The sequence below is a fragment of the Corapipo altera genome, unplaced genomic scaffold, assembly GCF_003945725.1.
Source record: "Corapipo altera isolate COAL_440 unplaced genomic scaffold, ASM394572v1 45, whole genome shotgun sequence".
NCBI classification, from domain to species: domain Eukaryota; kingdom Metazoa; phylum Chordata; class Aves; order Passeriformes; family Pipridae; genus Corapipo; species Corapipo altera.
Genome location: NW_020884877.1, coordinates 1636783 through 1654184, shown reverse-complemented (window position 1 = coordinate 1654184; position 17402 = coordinate 1636783). Strand labels below are relative to the sequence as shown.

The 17402-nt window shown below is 42.3% G+C and overlaps 1 protein-coding gene across 7 annotated transcripts in view; it reads left to right on the top strand.

Annotated features, from left to right (window-relative positions):
- Positions 1-17402, top strand: part of IKZF2 (IKAROS family zinc finger 2) — a 119487-nt gene that overhangs the window by 83751 nt on the left and 18334 nt on the right. For 5 of the 7 annotated variants that reach the window (XM_027637186.1, XM_027637188.1, XM_027637182.1 and 2 more), the window contains one exon: positions 11664-11849. In XM_027637186.1, the coding sequence (XP_027492987.1) occupies positions 11664-11849 (186 nt within the window). The remainder of the gene's footprint in view (positions 1-11663; positions 11850-17402) is intronic. The other 2 variants (XM_027637187.1, XM_027637185.1) reach the window with 1 other exon arrangement.

Sequence of the window (17402 nt, the reverse complement as noted above, 5' to 3'; positions counted from 1 at the left end):
TTTTTTCATGAGGGGGAGGGAGTGGGTGCCCAAACATACAAGCTAACTTTTCCTCTTTGGTCAGCTGACTCCAGGAACTGGGAACTGGAGGAAAACACAGTATCATGTCTGCCTTGAGGTGAAACTGCCCGTGTTGGTAACACTGTAGGATCAGGTGTACCTCGATATCCCCAGCTACATTTCCTTCAAGCAGCATCAAAGGCTTGATTTTTGGCATCTTGTGTTGGAATGAATCTGCCTAGCTGCGAAGAATAGGTCATCCACCAGGAAAGGTGCTTTGTTGGACTTTTACATGCCGCAGTAAAATGTCCACATTAGCTATATTGTGAAAAATACATCCATTATGTTCATACACTGGTCTTCCTTAAGCAGTGAGTTTGTCCCGGGGGCTAATGATGAGCCAGCATCAGGAGGCTGCAAGCAGAATTCTGGTTGAGGTGCATGAGACTTCTGCCTTGATCAACATGGAGCACTGGTGTACAGTCACTGGGATAGGATCCCACCACTGGAGAAGAGAAGGGAAAGGGTCATGGTGAGATACAGTCATTTCTCAGACTTGAAGCCCAGGACAAGAAGAGAGGAAGGTTTACAGCCCAGTCACCTTTTGCAGGGGATGAACCCAGAGTAGTGACAAGAAGGGGCTTCACAAAGGCGCTCAAGGCATCAGTGTCACAGATGGGAATGAACCCAGATGTCCTAAATCCACATCTGCTGACTCAGTTACAAAACCCTCCACATAAAGAAAAAAATAGATGTAAGAAAATGAGAAAAAGATAATTTTTTTTCTCCCAGATATTGAGAAATGAGAAAATTTACATCCTTTTGCTCTTGATTCGGAATTCTTGGTGAAATCACCTATTTTGAAGAGCTTGGTGAAGCCTTCAGTATGATTTTTTTTTTTCCCATCAAGGAATGCATTTAAGTCTGTTCAGAGTTTCCTAAATTCCCTACTCTTACAGGAAACCTTTTAAAAGTGCTTCTGGATACTTAGAGAGCTGCTTTCTGTTCTCCAAATTTTCTGCCTTTACTTTCTGCCCAAGCAGTTTCTTTTTCTTCCCTTCTTTTCTTTTTCTTCCTTTTGGTTTAATTTCACACCCGTATTTAATTTCCTTTCATTGTGTCTACCTCCCTTTCAGTCACGATTACAGTTTTTGAATCTATCCAGGGCTTGTAGTGCAAAACTAATTGCACCAAAAAGGAAACATTCTAAAACCCCAAATCTTTCCTTCCTCCTTACCTTCCTACTAATTCTCTCCACTGAGGAAACCTAAAAAATCCTAGATATAAGAAGTGCTCTGGAACTGTTGTTATTTATTTTTTGTGTTACAAAAAAGTACAGCTAGGAAAGATATTGAGACTAACAGGAATTGCTGACTTTTATTACCTAGAAAACATTAATGTAGCTTCAATATCAAGACATACACACTTGATGTAGATATTTGTGCTAGAACAGAAACTGTCCAGTATCCCAAGATCCTCTCTCAGAGTTAAAGGATCCCAATGTCCTTTAAAAGGTATCTTTATAGTCAGTTTTGGTTGTGCTAAGAATTGTTTTCGTACAAAAGGGTCCTGACTTCCTCCTGCCAAATACTGTGGTAAATTTTGAACGTGGAGCAGGGAAGACTACAAAGTGTAGGTGATGAGCACGGTGAGGAAATGAGGCATCTATCCATCCCTAGTGGCAGCATTTTCATATGCCTTGATGAAGCTGGCATAAATACTCTGGGTACTGGGAAGAGCATTTGGGAACAGCGAGCTGGCCCGAGAAGCCTGGAGGAGACTTTAGCATATGAGGTTTCCCAAAGTATGTGGCACAGCTTGGCTCAGCACCATCTGCTTGAGACAAGTCCCACCCTTATTTTGAGTTCCTCTGCATCGTTGGTGGTAAATATATGTGTTGTGAGGCGGAGAGCAACAGGGGGAGATGGGAAGGCTGCAGAGGTGAAAGGAGGCAGTCAGCTCTCTTCCTGATTGACCTCGTTTGACACTGGTGCAAGACATGACACAACCACATGCTTGAACAACAGATCTTGATGAGGGTTGCACGAAGGCATGGGCCACACTGAATCCTGGGCGGTTTAGGGAAGTGTGAATAAAAATTTTCATGTCCCAAAGGAGCCCATTAGTTTCACAGCCTGACCTGCTTTGGGAAGCAAGATTCCCTTCACTACTGGCCTCGATCAAAATAAGTGAGAACTCCCAACTTCAGTGGAAGGGAAAAGAAGAGCTGTCAATAGTACTCTAACTAAGTTGCTGTTATCTTCCTGACAGCTGGCTCTTAACAGTCTGTTTCCAAAACTTTGTTTCTGACAGTGACAAGAAAAGGGAAAATGTACAGGAAGGGAACGTGTTCTTCCTACTTGGTAATATGAGACATAAAACTGAAAGGTGTCAGGTGCTAAAAGAAATGCTTTTCCTTGTGCAGGAAGGTATAGGTGGAACAGTGGAACTCATTGCCATGGGATAAAAAGAAATGAGCCAGTGTTCAGGGTTTGTTCAGTGGTTTTATGCAGAAGAAAACTATCGAGTGCTGCAGTGAAAGTTAAAACGTTGCATATTTTCTGTTTCCCGTTGTTTATCTAGTATAAAATTCCTGGTAGCACTGTGTTAAGCACTGCCTGCTCCAAATAATGCATAGATCCTGTTGGCTTTGTAATGTTCAAGGGCTTCTGCAGGATATGCAAAGGAGCTGCACTTGGAATAGACACAAACTGTACGCAGCTGATGTGGATTGGATTCAGGGCATTGCTTCCGTTGACAGTACTGATGAATCTGGCACAACATCTACACTTGTTTTACCCAAAGAGGAAACGAAAACCCCCAAACAAACATAAGCACTTGTGAAGGGAGTGTTTGTCCAGCAGCATTCCTGATCTGCACCGAGCTACCCACACCCTGCACTGACCCTGTGAGCTGTTCCTCCCCACCTGCTCTCCAGTGACGTGTGGATCTCCAGTCACTTCCTTACATTCCCGCTGAGCTGTGGCTCTGACAGGGAGTGGACAGGGCAAAGGAGAACAACAGACCAACCTAAATTTGTTTTAATTTTTCCTGCTCACTCTGTTGCTGGGTTAAAATGAAGAGAAGCCAGGAGCACATTTGGGAAGGTTTGTCATGTGAAGTAATTATCACTCTGCTTATCAACTCAGCTTCATATAATGTTAAAGGTCTGAAGTGGAGTGGAAAGTACAGAGCTGGTATGTAGAGTTAAGGTTTAACCTCTGTCTTCAGATGGTTCCCTCCCACATCCAGATAGCATGGAGACATTGCAGGGTGGAGGCTTCTTTCCAAAGTCACCTCTCGTATTCCTTGGAGGGCCTCTCCCCCTTTAAAAGTAAGTGATGGTAAACCTGGCTGCTTTAAAGTGATTTTGAAGCCAGACAGGTGATAAAACACCAATTATTTTGTGGACTTCCTGGTTTGTATTAGTTTATCTCAGCACCAGAGTGCAATTTAAACAGTCTTCTTTCAATAGTATTTAACCGTTTCAGAGTTGATGTAGAACTCCTGGGAACCCCACCGGTGCTGGGGTGCCTGGCATTCTGGGATGTGTTGGTGTGGGACTTGGACAGTGCACTCAGTTCAGTGGCCTTGAAGCGTAAGTGCAGAATATTTGCACTTGAAATTTTCAAATATATATATGTGGGGAGGGGGGAATCTGAAAGCTTCATTGCCATTAATATAAACTATGAACGTAGTTTATATTAATAAACATTTTATTAATATAAAATGACTGTCGGGTGCCTTTTGGCTTCAAAGCTCCTATATCGAAGGAAATGCAGGTAAGCCAAGAAAAATACATAAGGAGAGCTTCTGGGTGGGGCAATATATGTTTCTTGAGATGTGGAACTGGAGCAAGTAACCGTGAATTTCGTCTTTTTCAGAACTAAATGCAACAATAATGTCCCTATCTGTGTTTTCCTTGATTTGATGCGTGATTTGTTTGCGTGGTTTCACAGAGACAGGAATATTTTCCTTCATTTGTCAAACATACACAGATAGAACATACAAACCTGCAAAGCAAACTGTTTGTCTTCTGTGCTGCAAAGGAAGAAAATGAGGTGTAAGGTCCTTGCTTTTCTGTTTTGAATTATTTAATGTGTGCTGCAAGACTGTGGCAGGAGCCTTAAAAGTATCTCTACAGTTTGGAAGATTTCAGTAATTCTGTGACTGTGCCAATGAAACAGGAGTTTGTTTGTTTGTTTTGTTAAACTTCTGGCACAAAAATGCCACCTACTTATTTATAACCCTTGTGGCAGATTGAAACATTGTTTTATTTGTAAAATCCTGCAGATCAGTTAATAAATGAATACAATCTGATGAATCAGATTATATAACAGAACCACCAGTAGCTGCAAGATAAGTTGTAATAAACTATTAAAGTTGTAACAGGCTTTAGGCAGAACATTCTGAAGGTACAAATAGAGACCCAAGCCCTTAGATACTGTACATGAGCACTGATTTATGGTAGATTCTGGCCCTGTGCTTATACACAGACGAGGTATAGATAGGAGAAGTTTCTCCTGACTAGTGCATTTACTTGTTCTCCACGTGCATGTGTTTTTGTGGGTCTGTTCTAGCCAAGCTGTAGCATGGGTGAAGTCCTCAGGGTTTATATATAATCTGGTGTTTAACACTGCTTGCCATGGAAGATCGAGGGAGAACTGAACACTGGTACAGTACTTTACTGTTTGCTGCTTATTTTACAGTGCTGTAAACAACTGGCAGGTAAATGCAGGTGTCAAGCTGCTGTTTTGTGTCCTGGAGGTATTTATAGGAGAGGCAGATGTGTCTAGGAAACAGAGGGGTTGGAGGTGGAGGTTTTGCCGCTGTTTTACTCTCTGGTGATGTACCGTGACTATCTCGCAGTGTTTCACTGCTACTTGCACAGGGCTGCTAGAAGAGTACATGGTAGCTGTCAACAGAAATAACTTATTATTGACTACCACTGTGCAAAAGATCAGGGCAAGCTGGTATTCATTTGCTGGGAAGCTCACTAAATGTTGTGGCTGTTGAACAGCCACGTATATATCAATATATATAGCAATAGGCAATTGATAATAATGTTGACTAAGAGGCATTGGGCCATGAGGTCTCGAAGTCAGTCAAGTGCTCTATTTCGAGCTCCAAGTCAAGAAAGTACCAGTTGCTTAAAGACCTGTATGTAGCTTCTCCTGTTGTAACGCTGCATTTTGGTTTTTGAACCTTTTGAGTTGTCCAGAAACCTTTTTAAGTGCAGATCTAGTTGTATGGTTTCCACTACTGCATGATCTGGTGACCCTGTTGGTTACCATGTGACTTCATGAACCCTAAGACTTGGCCCAAAATATGTTAATCTAAAAAGTGCTTGTAGAATGGAGACATCAGTACTCCATTAGATCCAGAAATGTATCTGCATAGCTCAGGTATTGCTGCCTCTGCTTGGACTCCAACATTAAAAGATTGAGGTGAAATTTTTTTAACATGACTAGAGATTTTGTTCTTTCTGAAAATCAGACTGCTTTAAGATGTCACAGGTTGGGCACTCAGAAGTGAGTGTACTTGACACCCCATGTCTCCTACCCATGTGTTTTCGTGTGCACTGCCAGCCTGGAGCCTTATTTTAGATGTTTCCATGTTGTGACTTCTGCATGCATGTTGTCTTGGACAATCTTGGGCTGGCTGTGGGACTGGATGTTATTTCTGAACTCCAGTATATACGATTGTAGTGTGTGTGTGTGTGTGTATGTGTATTCTCACAGGCACAAAAAAAAAAATCAATGCATCAAAGAGCCCCCATGAATTTCAATTAACACATTTACAGTCGTTAGGCACAGCAGCATGATGCAGCATCAGAGTGGGAGGCAGTTCCCTTTGCAAAGCTACGTGCTGCTCAGAGCCAGCATGGGCTTAGGTCTCGCTTTAATTTTTTTGTGTGATTAGTTCGTTCAGGGGTCTATTATTCATGTAAATATTTTTGTGTGTGAGGCTCTGAACTGGGCAGCTGTAGAAAAGCTGAAGTACACTGTTTAATTACAGTAGCGAAGCGCAGGGACCGTGTGTTGTGTCTCCACATCCTCAGCCCTCCTGCTGAAACCTGGCCCTCCCTGGCTCTCACTACTGTGTCCTTGGTGTGGGAAACGGAGGTGGGAAGGACTGCAGCAACTGTTGTATCCCCCTTTCTGTGACCATTGCATGCTCTCCTTTTTGTTCTGTGTGGTGTGAAATGTCCCCAGGCTCCAGGCATTTGACATCTCCCTGGGTGGACTGTTTCCCAGTCTGAAAGGACACTGTGCTGCACATGCCACATGTTGGGTTTTTTCTGATTTGGTTTTCTTACTATTCCTGCTTTATCCTCTGCTCTGTGACACCATAAGTATCTCCTCCCACTCTTTAATGTTCACTCTTATATCTAATAAAATCCCAGTGTATTATTAAGTCCTTAATTTCTCAGTAGAGATACAGGCCCTATTTTTCTGTGTCTCTCTACTTGTGTGAGCTCCACCAAATTCGCTTCTGTGCATCTGGCAAAGTGCACGAGTTCATTTACATGCTGCAAAGAAAGGAATGATTACCTTAATCATACGTATGAATAACTGAAGCCCAGGAAATCAGAGTAATTTGCCTGCAGTCACAAATTTGTAGTGTAACCAAGAGTTGAACCCTGCGCTCCCTGGTCCCAGCCCAGCACCTTAATCATATTTTCTACCTATGTGTTAAAGCTGCTTGTGCTCTGATAAGTCCTTTTGAAGGCAAAGGGCTACTTTGTGGTAGCCACTGTGCAACTGTAGAACAGTCCCCTTCACCCAGGCGCCTTCCAGTTTTAGGGAAGAAAAAGATTGATGAATTAATAGGGATTATGATTGTGACAGTGGATTCTACAGCCTTACTGATAGGTGTAAGTATCAGCCCAAAAGAACATTTTAACTTCAATGCTACTTCAGAAAGCTTCAGTCAACAAGTACTGGTGTTTGCTTCAACTATGGGAGCTTGGGGCTGAGTAAGAGCTCAGATTTTACAGAAATAAGCCCCACTCAGTGCACTGCCATCAGAGGGTCTCCCTCAGACCAAAAGTAGCTGTGTCAGATGGCCACGTAGTGCAGAAATCCTGGCTGGCTTCGCTTCCATGGCCTGGCTGGGGCAATAGTGCAGAAGTAATGGAAATCTGATCCAAAGCCCAGTGCAAAGTCTCTGGTCCGTGGATTGGGCTGGCCTAAGTCACACGGCTGCAGTGATGCCCATTCCTGTATGAGCAGGTGTGGTGGTGGTTGAGCTGTCACCAGGGCTTGGGACACAGGCAAAGGGATGGGAAGGGGTTCTGCTCTGCATTGCTTCAGGAGAATGTGCTACCCAAAATAGGGAAATGTGGGAGTAGTTAATCCTGACTGCTGAAACCAGCGCATGTTTTGTCATTTATCATGAGGGAGGCAGGATTTTAGCTCAGCAAAGTGTGTCGTAGCTCTTAACCTGTTCCATAAGCCTTTCTCACTTTATATGCTTATGGCAAGGTGTTACCTGAGATACCTTGTTGTTTCCCTTTGACTTACTTTATATTCTACTCTGCACTCCCATTTCTTTTGAGAGCAAAATGCTGCGTGAGTGCCTCACAGTCTGTTTTACTGACCTTTTTTATGACTTTAGAGAAGTTTGTCTAGGTCCTAGTCTACTTTCTGTCTTGAATATTGACCTTAGAGTTACATCATCTCATTGTTGCTGCACGCAGACTTCTCAGCTACCAAAGTTCACCCACAGGACTCAAAGTATTCCTAACTCAGAAACACCTTGCTTTTATGTCCTCCTCCTCTTCCCCATCCTCCCTCCACATGAGCGTTTTAATTTCACAAGCAAACTCCATTTCACTGTGAATTTCGACAAGTGGTTCACCTGTTTCAGGGTAAAAATTGTACTTCAAATTTAAATGTCTTTTTCACTGTGACTGTCATAATATTTTCCATTTGAGGCTGAGATTCCACCGTGGGTTTTCTGTGCCATGTTGTCATCTGTACAAATCTGAGCTTAAATGTGTGGAAATTCTGACATTTCAGTAAGAAATATAAAGTGGTTTTTAAATGTTCTTTAAGTTAGCTGTTTCATAGGTGTGGCCACTGGGTTTTACCCAGTGCCCTGGTCTTTCCCAGTTCAACAACAGACCGAAGATTTCTCAAAGATTTGGGGCTTGTTTGTGTTGAATGTGGTGTGTCATGTCTATGAGAATAGGTTATGGTAATTTTTTATCTGATTGTTTTTCCTGAAAAGGTACTGACTTTGCCTGGGTGCTGCTACCACTGTCAACGGTGGGTGCGTACAATGCCCAGTGCGGTGTCCGTGTACCATGGTCTTCAGTGGGGATCTCGGAGAAGGCAGCTTCGTGTCAACCAAACTGAGCCAAACTTTGAGTGGTTTCACAGTGGAAAGACCTGCTTTTAGTGGGGGCTTGCAGGGGGGTTTGGTAGGTGTAGTGCTGTTGGACTCTTTACCTTCAATTCAATGGCTTATAGGCAAAGACTGCTCGTGCCCAGTGGTGCGAGCCACATGTTTTGGGGGCAAATTCTGAATATTGATCTGCCCTAAGGTATTTGTCAAGGCTGAAATCTCCTTTGGTACTCATATGTTTTCACGTTGGCTCTTCTGCGGGACAAAGTACCCGGTTGAGATCATCACCGGAATTGAATTCTCTGACACACTGTTACAGCTTTTTGTTGGGTAACATGAAATACATAGAAATGTACACCCACTGGCAACATTCATTTCCACAAATATATATATATATGTATTGTCATTGACTACTTTGAGAATACAAGGGGATATTTGCAGCTGTTTCAGTGGCTTGACATTTGTCACAATGACACGATTTCTAAAGTCTAGACTGTAATTGCCGCCTCGACTCGCTGCACCTCTGACCAAACAGGCTGTGAGATTTGCTGGTGACACAAACTCCTGCTATCAGACCTGATTCCGTTGTGGTCTGACCTGATCAATTGCTCCACAACCCAAGTCACAGTCACTCTGTCATTTTATAGCGTAAATCAGATTTTACACGTGTGGGGCTGTGATGGGATTGCATCTCTAGAGCCAGGGGGGACAGAATTTGGAAATGAACCCAAGGGAGTTGTACTTGATCCTACTCAACTCGTGCTCACAAACTTCATTCTTCACAGTTGTGTATTAGGCAACATGACTAACATTTGCCACATGTTGTTTATTCTCTTATCTTCTCCCAGAGGAGGGAGCGTGTGTGCTGGGACTGTTTCTTTCCTTGGGGAATTATGTTCCTCAAATCCCATATTGCGTGTAAAAATCATGCCTTTATCATTAACTTTTATCATCTCTATTAACATTGAAATTTGATGGAATTTAGGTAGATGACCATCCTAGATATTACTGGTAAAACTCTGCCATGTTGTGTGTGAAAAGTTACTGAAATGGTTGCAATGCAGGGAGCAACCATTTGAAGAGGTCTAATAGAACCTCTTTTTTGATTGTTGAATCAATTATTTTTCTGTAATGTGAGCTTGTAGCAGAATATTTCTGTGTTAAATGATAATAATTTAATTAATTATGTCTGCCTTGAATAGCTGCAAGCAATCATCCTTTTCCTTTGTGTCTTACAGTTTATCTAAATTGCTTGATAACCTGGTGTGGCCAAACTGGTTCAGCTCAGTTAACATGATCCCTTCCATTGCACTGGATTTTTTTTTTATTAGACACCATATTAGCTTCTAATGAGAGCATCGGACTGACAGACATTGATGCCATCTAGATGCATGATGAAGCGTTGTAATGGTGATTAGAAAAGTCTTTCCATCCTAGGGAGCCTCCAGTGAGTTTTCCTAAAGGTGCCTCCAGAATGAGCTGGCTGGTTTATGTTTAAGAGCTGGGGCTTGATCCAGATCATTCACATCAAGGGCAGTTATTCTGGGAATGATAATGAGCCTCACGCTGGGGCCTCCACTGAGATTTCCATTACCAGCATCACTTATGGCAACAGTGTAAAGCAAGTGAGCAAAGTAAAATAAAGGCCACAATGACTCTTTAGTCTCAGACACACTTTGTTGATGATCTTAATCTTATCTCTAAATAAAAAAATCCACAGTTTTGATACTTATTAAAAGCAGCTTTTTTTTTTTTTCCCTGGTGGAAGACTTGGTTGTGTCACTGAACTGCACACACAAACTCCTTGGGAAAAACTGAAGCTTTCTGCAAGCATGTTCATTTCATCAAATCCCTTTTTTTCTGAGATAAAACCATGTGAAACTGTTGGACCAACTCTGGTTCCTCAGGCTCAGGCTTTTTCATTTTCCATTATGGGGTGATGTGGCATGTGCTGGTCCTGCAGAGGGCCCAGAGAATTGCCCTGATTCCGGGTTTTCCATGTTTGGGGCTCCAACCCCAGCACCAGGAACCCTCTGCCCAGCTTCTTCTTGACTGCAGCTGTCCTCCCCACAGCTTCCCCTGCTTTTTCCCTTCCCAGGGGTGACGGTGCAGTTTGGCTTCAATTAGTACAGCTCAGATTTCATTAAGTAAATGAGTGTGAAAAGCTTTCAGTATTGGGACAAACCCAATAGAAACATGAATATTATCCAACAGAGGATGTTCTCAATTTCTTTGACCAGAAACTAAAATTCTTACTGAAGATTTTCAAAACTCTGGGAGAAGTTTGACCTTCCCCATCCCTCAGCCAGCTCTGAAATTCACAGCCGATGGTGTTTTACTAGACTTGTAGCACTAACTTAATAGCTCTTTAGTTATTAAAGGATAAATGTTCGTGTTCTACAAGTTTAAATTATATTAAAAGCCTTTATTAGCACCGCTTGGCAAAATACCTTCTGGCTAGCTTTCTGGCCTTGGGCTAGGCCATTCTTGTGGTTTCTTAATGACATGCTATGAAAAGGATATAATTTATGAGAATTTGGTGCCAGGTTTTGCATGTATTAAGAAGCCTTTGCCATTTGTGCATAATGCTGCTGAGCAAAACAAAAAAAATATTTAAAACTGGAGTTACATCTTGCATTCATCTGGCTTGATTTTAATTGTACATGGCTTTTATATTTTTACGTATATATGTTTAGATGTATATAGATTTATATAATATATATTCAATATTATCTGGTCTCTGAATTACTGGTGGTTGCTCAGTTGTGACATGTAACAGTGCAGTTACCAAAGTTACTTTCTGTTTATTTTCCAACCTTCCCTTAGTAGTTTTGGCAAAGTTTTCTCAGTGAAAGAACTCCTCTGGGCCATGTAATGGGTTTCCCCATGATTGGGAGAAGAATTAGGCCACTGGGGCAGCTCGTTTTTGTTCATGCCATGGGCAAAATATGTCAGAAGTTTCTTTCCCACGAGACTTGGTGACACGCAGGCAGTGCTGGGGTGTGATTCAGCTGGCTGGTATTTTTTCCCCTCTCAGCATCTGTTTATTTGCTTTGCAACCAAGTCCGCCTCCTTTTCCTTCTGCTGATACAGCGCCTCAGTGTGAAAAACGCATGGGGCAAAGTACCCGGCGGGTGGGAGGAGGTGTGTGCGGTGGGAAAACAGGGCTGGGGAAAAGGCCTGGGACTCGAGTAACCTTTCTTAGGTGTCTTTCCACCACAAGAGAGTTGTTTGTGGCAAAGGTGAGAGTCTTTCTGATTGCAGAAGCGGGTTGGAGTGGATTTGACCCCATGCTCTCATTCTTTCCGCAGTGGGGAAGCCTCACAAGTGCAACTACTGTGGCCGGAGCTACAAGCAGCGCAGTTCGCTGGAGGAGCACAAGGAACGCTGCCACAACTATCTGCAGAATGTCAGTATGGAGGCTGCTGGGCAGGTCATGAGTCACCATGGTGGGTGCAAACCGTCTGCTGAGGGCACTTGGACTTGGAGCATCTCTTGTGGGTTTTTTTCCGTCTTGTTTTTCTTCCTTCCTTTCATCTTTGTATCGTTTCCAATTTAGAGATTGTTTATATTCAGATAGGCAGAAGGAGAAAAGATAGGCTAAAATCCTCACTCTGTCCAGTTTAACAGCAACATTTTTGCTGGTTTTGTGTTGTCAGTATTTAGCTTTTTAGTATGTAAAAATATACAGAGACGAAAATGAAGCAAAGTCACCTGAGAAAAATTACCCTAAAAGTCATGTCATAGAATCATAGAACAGTTTGGGATGAAAGAGACCTTAGAGATCATATAGCTACAAACCCCTGCCATGGCCAGGGACACCTTCCACTAGACCAGGCTGCTCCAGGCCCCGTCCAGCCTGGTCTTGAACACTTCCAGGGGTGGGGCAGCCACAGGTTCTCTGAGCAACCTGTGCCAGGGCCTCACCACCCTCACAGGGAAGAATTTCATCCCAGTATCCCATCTAACCCTGCCCTCTGTCAGTGTAAAACCATTCCCTCGTCTTGTCTCTCCCTGCCCTTGTCCCAAGTCCTTCTCCAGCTCTCTTGCAGCTCCTTTAGACACTGGAAGTCCTCCTGAGGCCTTCTCTTCTGCAGGCTGAGCAACCCCAGCCCTCTCAGCCTGTCTCTATATCAGAGGTGCTCAAGCCCTCAGTGCGTCTTCATGACTCAGTCCAACAGGTCCACATCCTTCTTATGTTGGGGGCCGAAGCCATGTGTAAAATGTGTGATTCCCTTCCCACTCCTTTCTGATAGTGAGTAATAATTATAAGGATGGTGAAAGTATTCAGAAGTCATTATTTCTACTTTCTGTAATATTATCTTATCCCTCCAAAAAAGGGAGGGATAGATGTAAAAATCACTAGAGCAGAATGGAATTTGATAGAGTTGTTGAAAGCAATTATAACCAAAAAATGTTTGTATGCATTTACATGTGCTAGTATTAATATGTTAACTAACACTGCATGTGTTAATATACATAAGGACTGAAGATTGCCAAAAGATTGTTGAAAGCAAGAAATGTCAAACTCTGTGAATTTGTTTTCAGAAATTTCTGGAGCTATTAGTATGGATAATGAGCATAATGCCTCAGATTGCAGAGTTGAAGGCTTAATCTGTAGCACTAAATGCTAAATGGTAGCTGTCCAAAAATGGTTACAATTTAATTCAAAATTAGTGTTTCATAAACTCTTCTAAAACTGGTCATCTCTTTACTTTTAAAAGTTGTCTTTAGATGTTTGGTACTTGAAGTGTTTAAAATTTCATACTATTCAGAAAATATTAAAATTGTACATTTTCCATTTTGATTAAAAATTATCATATACCTAAGAATACCCAAACCAGTTAGATTGTGGGTGAATGAAAAGGCAAAATACCACTTCCACTTTTTTCCCTTTTGCTTTTCATTGTTGAGTGGAGTCATATGGCTTCATTTGGAAAGTAACTCTGTAGAAGTTCTGAAAGATCATCTCTAAAAACCTGAAAATCCAAGCTGAAATAAAATATATTCAGCATTGCTAATACAGGCTATATTTTGGCGACAAAAATCTCCAAAATATTTTAAATAGTCCTTTTCCATGAACAATTTATTCCTATAATGGTATTTTAAATATATTTAGTAGTCATTGCCAAAATGTTCATACAACTCTATTAAGTAATTACTCTCTTCATAGACACCCTGGACACTAAAATCAACATTTAAAATGTCATGGGTGACTTTAAAGGTGTTGAAGTCAGTGATTATCTGCCTGAGGTGGCTTTTTGCTGGCCAGTGGGCAGGCTGATTTCAGGGCTTTGCTGTTTGAAGGTACCTGTTGTGGGCTTGGTCTGTTGGAGCACTTAGAAGGAGTTGAACCACTGAGTTCATTCCCAACAAAATACACACTCTTCATGCTATGAGGGTGTGCCTGTCTAGTTAACCAGGGAGGTGATGACTTCAGGCAGCCTTTCCTTAGGGAATAACAGTAGGCTGATGTAGCTATGACAGCCAGGAGGTTTGAGACCCCGTTGTGGAGGAGCTTCCCAAATTCCACTCAATGTCTGGGTTTATTATTCAATTATTTGTTAAAATTAGGTTTACTCTTGTTGATAGATTTCTGAGAAAATCCAGAGCTTTTTCTGAGCTGCCTAATGCCATGACGAGAGGGGCAAGTCTTTAACCTTGTCTCCCCAAAGAAGCTGCAGTGGCTGACCTTGCATTGATTTTTCTACCAACTGAAGTTAAACCAGTGCAAACCCCATGCGGGACAGTTCTTTTCTTTACAGCCTGACTGACTTTGCTTGGGCTTAAAATAGAAATGTTCACACAACCACTTCACTTTTCTCAACAAAATTAGCTTAAACCAGCACTTTGAATTCAACTAGTGCCTCTTTCTCCTCCGGGCAAATATGTCTGTGCCTCCCCTGGTGAATGTTTAAGGGGATGTTTGATCTGCTATCTTCATTTCGCTGTTCAGTGAGGGCACAGTGAGGACAGGCAGCGACAGGGAGCTCCACATTCAGCTGGGACCAGTAGTAAATCTCACTTCTCATCCCAGCATTGCTCCCACCCATGAAGCTCAGCATGAGAGTCACGAGCACCAACCTGTAGAGCTCTGCAGCAAAGTCCTTTCCCCTGGGACTGTAAAGGCACCAGAGAAGAGTACAGAAATGATTACTAAGCTTAAAGCTGGGTCTTAGAATAACTCTGAAAAAATGTATTAATTTCCTTCTCTCCCATGTCACACATTGAAATGATATTCTTGGGGATGACTGAGAGTATGCTTTGGAGATTTTGATCACTGGTTTATTTTGCATCCCATTGGGGCTGAGTTTTCCGGACTCTCTTTCCAAATACTTGGTTTGGATTTTTTTCAAGCATTGTGCTCAAGATGATCAGTTTGTAGGCATGTTACAGACATGGGTGCTTTCACCATGGCCTGATCAGTCCTTTAATTTCAATTATCTCTGTCTTGCAGATGGCTAAATCACCTGACTAAAGGCACAAGGGGAAGCAAGAGGAGGGGCAGAAGGGCTAGTTTTATTGTGTGGGTAGGAATGTGCAAGTTTGCATCTCACTCCATCCTCTTGTGGGGTGCCAGTTGCTTGCTGAGCTGCCCCTCCTTGTGGTCCTGTTGCCTGCTCAGCAGGACAGATGCTGCAAGAGAGCTCCCATGACTTGGTTGTTGGCAATTTTCAGCCGAGCAGTGCTGGCCCTGGAGGGAGAAATTAGTCTGCAGTCTCCTGGCTAGGGCATATTGGGGGTGACAAAAGGGACAGTCTCTGAGTGCCAAGAACATGACCTTTGCAGGAATGAAGAGGGAGAAATGTTGAAGGCTAGCGATGATTTACACCCAGTTATGCTTTCTTCTCCGCCTCCACAGAGCAAAAAGTCCAGGGAAATTCTTCTGGTGGGATGGAGAAGGATGCTCTTTTCGGGAGAAAGAGAAAGAAGCCCATCCCTGGGCTGTGCTAAGCTCAGAGGCCAGCTCCACAGAAAACACACAATGGCCTTGTGTCTTTCCCTCTTACATGGTTGCTTAAAACATCGTTAAAATGCTGGTCCCACAGGAGACTTCACACCAGGGTCCATGGGAATATTTCCTGTCATTTCTCTGCACACACACACTTCTTTTAAATAGCAATATTGTGAGCTTCAGAAAGGAAATTGAGGTTGATGGAGTAATACTAATTTATACCAGCTGAGACTTAGCCCAGTGTCTGGTGTTTGCACACAAAAGTATTTATCTGCAAAACACACACTGGGTAATTTTTTTACTTCTTTTTCCCTCCTCCTGTTCATTCCTCACTGGAATGATATAAACTTTTTTAATAGTTCATGTGGTTTTTTACAAATAAAGAAGGAAAAACTCAGAGATAGTCACTTTGAGCTGTATGATTGAAAGACCAGTATCATCAACAAAAGAAAGACTTTGTTCTGAAGACTGTAGAGGTTTGTGAATTGAGAGTTTGGGCTTAGAAACATTTCATGTTAACTGCTATTGAGCATATTTACAGTGTTAGGGATAGTGAATGTTTTCATGGGCAATCCAGGAGCACACCCTGATAGCTGATTAAGAGCATCCCTGAACAAAAACATACTCATGGAGTATGTTTCATGGGCTTTTCATGGAATATAAGCTTGATTTGTAGAATAAAAAAAGTCTTCCTGGGCTGAGACTGTAAGTTCTCAGTGTAAAATGAGTTGCTCTAAGCTAGTTATGACCTGCCAGCTGTTCTTTGGTTGCTCCTGCTATGACGTGTGATGAACTACAACAAAAAAGGAATTGCATTTACTGCTGAGTAAATCTGTACACATGAGCTTCTACCACAGAGCAGCTGATTGGTGAGAACTGGTGGTTGTGTTTGATTGGTTTGGTTTTCCCCTTTTTTATTCTGTGTTTTCCTTCAAAACAAAACAAAACAGAAGTGATGCAAGCTGAGCTATTTTTCCTTTATTTGTATACCTTTTAAAATTGAAATGAAAATTAATGTACCTAGAATTGACAATGTGCTCCTTAGCTTAAAGCTTTGGGTTTCTGAAATGTGACATCTCACCTGTTTGGTCCAGTTTTGCCTGTCATTTAAATGGTTTCAGAAACTAGACCATTTCCCTCTCTCCCTTCTCCCAGGAAATCTGCATAACAAAACACGTTCTGCTAACTTATTCCCATCGTAACACAAATATTGGTGTGATTCATTGATTCTGTTGCAAAAGAGCCATGCCCTGGATTAGAGACTTGAGTTCTGAGGTGGGAAAAAGTGCCTGCAGCATGAAAGGTAGAAAAGAAAATGCTTTTACTCATGATGATTTTACTTTTAAAAGGAGTCCGAGTAGGATTTTTACCTGACTTAGAGAAGAGCAGATGTCTTTTTTAGCACTATTCATTTTTCATGGAAGAAAGGTTTCAGATTCTGTGTAGGAAATTTTACACACATATGCCCAGCAGTAGAATTATTTAATTATTACTTAATTGTTATGAGACCCTACAAATGTTGTTACATTTGGGGCTTATTCAGGTGGCAGTGAAACTAGTCAGGAGGTTTTGAGTGGTTTTGTGGATAAGTGCATTCCTGCAAAGCCAGCATGCTTTGAGCTTGTGTTCCTAGGAGGGATTTAGAGCACCTCCCTGCCACACCACCAGCCTCCTGTGTCCTGTCCCTTTCCAGGGGCTGGAAATCTTTGAAGTGTCACTCAGGTGAACCCGGTCCATGGCAGTGAGTGAGCAGCCAGGGTTTCATGCGTGTGTGTGCATGCATACACTGAGTTTGGGTAAGCCAAAGGACAGTCAGATCCAGTTCCCAGTAAAAATCAGCACACATAATCTTCCCTTTCTTCCCAAATCTCCTTGGTAAATACTCGACTATTGCAGATAGCTCCTGACCAAGCACAGTGTTTAATTAACCTTAAAACTTTACCCTTAGCTATTAAAGTATTCCAAACCTCCCAGTCTGCATTGGGCATTAATTAGGTCACTTGAACACTGCATCCCATTTTGTTGCAACATTAGATTCATTTCATATTTATGGGATTTTTTTCCTCCCTTTCAGTGATGCCAGCAGGACTGCCTT